The 2086-nt window shown below is 38.6% G+C and overlaps 1 protein-coding gene across 2 annotated transcripts in view; it reads left to right on the top strand.

Annotated features, from left to right (window-relative positions):
• Window positions 1–2086, top strand: part of ERP44 (endoplasmic reticulum protein 44) — an 86329-nt gene that overhangs the window by 60221 nt on the left and 24022 nt on the right. For both annotated transcript variants that reach the window (XM_004710984.3, XM_045296586.1), the window contains one exon: window positions 95–211. In XM_004710984.3, coding sequence (XP_004711041.1) covers window positions 95–211 — 117 coding nt within the window. The remainder of the gene's footprint in view (window positions 1–94; window positions 212–2086) is intronic.

Genomic DNA, 2086 nt, shown 5'->3' with positions numbered 1-2086 from the left:
TAATCCCACTTGTGTTTATCGGCCAGGCTGGCACAATAAACTATCTCAACAGGTTACATTTGTTGATTTATTCTTCTTTCTGTTTTTGTAACAGCTTTCTGCTCCAGATATGGTTTACTTGGGATCTATGACAAATTTCGACTTGACTTTCAATTGGATTCAAGATAAATGTGTTCCTCTTGTCCGAGAAATAACATTTGAAAACGGAGAGGTATGTTTTTTTGTGTGTTTTTTTTTAAACAGTTCCTGTTATTTTGAATTGTGAACTTTGAGAAGAGCAAGCTTCCTCCATGCTTCCGTTTTAACAGACATATTAGTTGTAAAATTCATACCGTGAACTTTACTATACCTTAGCTATTTCTGTATTACCAATGACTCGCCACTGCGTTGCTCCAGAATCACTGCTATGCTTCTAGTAGTAACAGGGGTTCACCGTAGCCAGCAGACCGAGTGTGAGATGCCTCTCGGGCGATTCTGATAGCCCTCCTTGCTTGAGGAGCCTTTGTGTTAGAAGCAGAGCTTTGCCGACCGTAGTTACAAGTAGGTTATGCAGAGAGAGTCATTCTTTCCCGTGGATCCTAAATGAAAGAAACTGTTCTCATTTTTATTGAAATAATGAAACCAGTTACTGAAGATCACAGCAGTGACTTCAGTCATTCCATGCACCTGAAATCAAGCCCACTCAGACATTTACAGTGCCCAAAAAACCCCAGGAAATTGGAGGAGCTAGGTCTGCGATGGCCCTCTGTTCTCTCTGTACGGCATTTGAAGTATTGCTTTCTTTTCCTTGATATAAGGCTTCAGCCCTTTCATTTTAAGACCCATGGTCTAGGAATGCAATTTAAAAAACACAACTTTTTATTGTATGAAACACAGTTTTAAAGATGTCTTATATGTATATACACTTCAAAGAATTTCAAGTGTACTGTTCAAAAAAATTATCACGGAGTAAAGACACCCCTTCACTACCTAGCCAGGAGTTGGACAATATTTTCTAGAAAGGCCCAGAAAGTAAATATTTTAGTTCATACAGTCTTACAACTGCTCAACTGTAAAGTTGTAGCTCAAAAGCAGTCTTACGCGGTATTAAACAAATGAGGCTAGCTGTGTTTTAAAAAAAACGTTTATTTATGGACACCTTTAATTTTCATGTGTTATGAAATAATATTACTTTAAAATTACTTTTCAACCATTTGAAAACAAACGTACAAGCCATTCTTAGCCTGCGCATCCTATGAAACCGGCAGCAGGCCGGATGTGACCCTCAGGCTGTCTTTGCCAACCCTGCTCTAGGTCAAGAAATAGCATATCACCAGACCCCCTGCCCTCCTTCCCAGTCATTACCCCATTCACCACGCTCATAGCTACTGTACTGATTTTGAATAGAACTTGCCACTGTTTGCCTATTTTTTATAATTTAATCATTTTATTGGGGGATCATAGAACTCGTATCACAATCCATCCATCCATTGCTTCAAGCACATTTGTACATTTGTTGCCTTCATCATTCTCAAAACATTTGCTTTCTACTTGAGGCCTGGTATCAGCTCCTTATTTTCCCCCTCCCTCCCTGCCCTTGTTTGCCTATTTTTGAAGCTAAAAGTGAACCATAATTATTTTGTGTCTGGCTTCTTTCACTATTTGGCCTGATGCTGCAGTTCATTCATTTTTATGATGAATGTGATTCTGTTCTGTGTTTATACTACAGTGTACCTTTATTACTCTCCATGCATGGTCAGATTGTTTCCCATTTTTACTATTGTGAATCATGCTGTTATGAGTATTACACATCTCTTAGTGAATACATGGACACATTTCTGGTGGGCATTTATGTGAGGTGCTTCAAAGCATTCATGGAAAAATTCCATTATCTTTTAACTCCATATGCCCATAAACTTTTTGCAGCCTTGTTGAACCTGAGTAGAATTTCTGTTAGATATATTCAGCACTAGTAGTTGATCCCAAACAGTTTGACAAAATGTTATTCCCATTAGTACACAAAAAGCCATTGATTCACATCTTACCAACATGGTAAGTATTCTTGTGTTGAGGGAGTACTTGAGTGGAGGCCCAATGTCCTTCTGCT

Source organism: Echinops telfairi, unplaced genomic scaffold (genome assembly GCF_000313985.2).
Source record: "Echinops telfairi isolate 266 unplaced genomic scaffold, ASM31398v2 ScPeMD7_7410;HRSCAF=8448, whole genome shotgun sequence".
Classification (NCBI taxonomy): Eukaryota; Metazoa; Chordata; class Mammalia; order Afrosoricida; family Tenrecidae; genus Echinops; species Echinops telfairi.
Note: the sequence above shows the minus strand (reverse complement) of the source record. Positions and strands in the feature narration are given on the sequence as shown.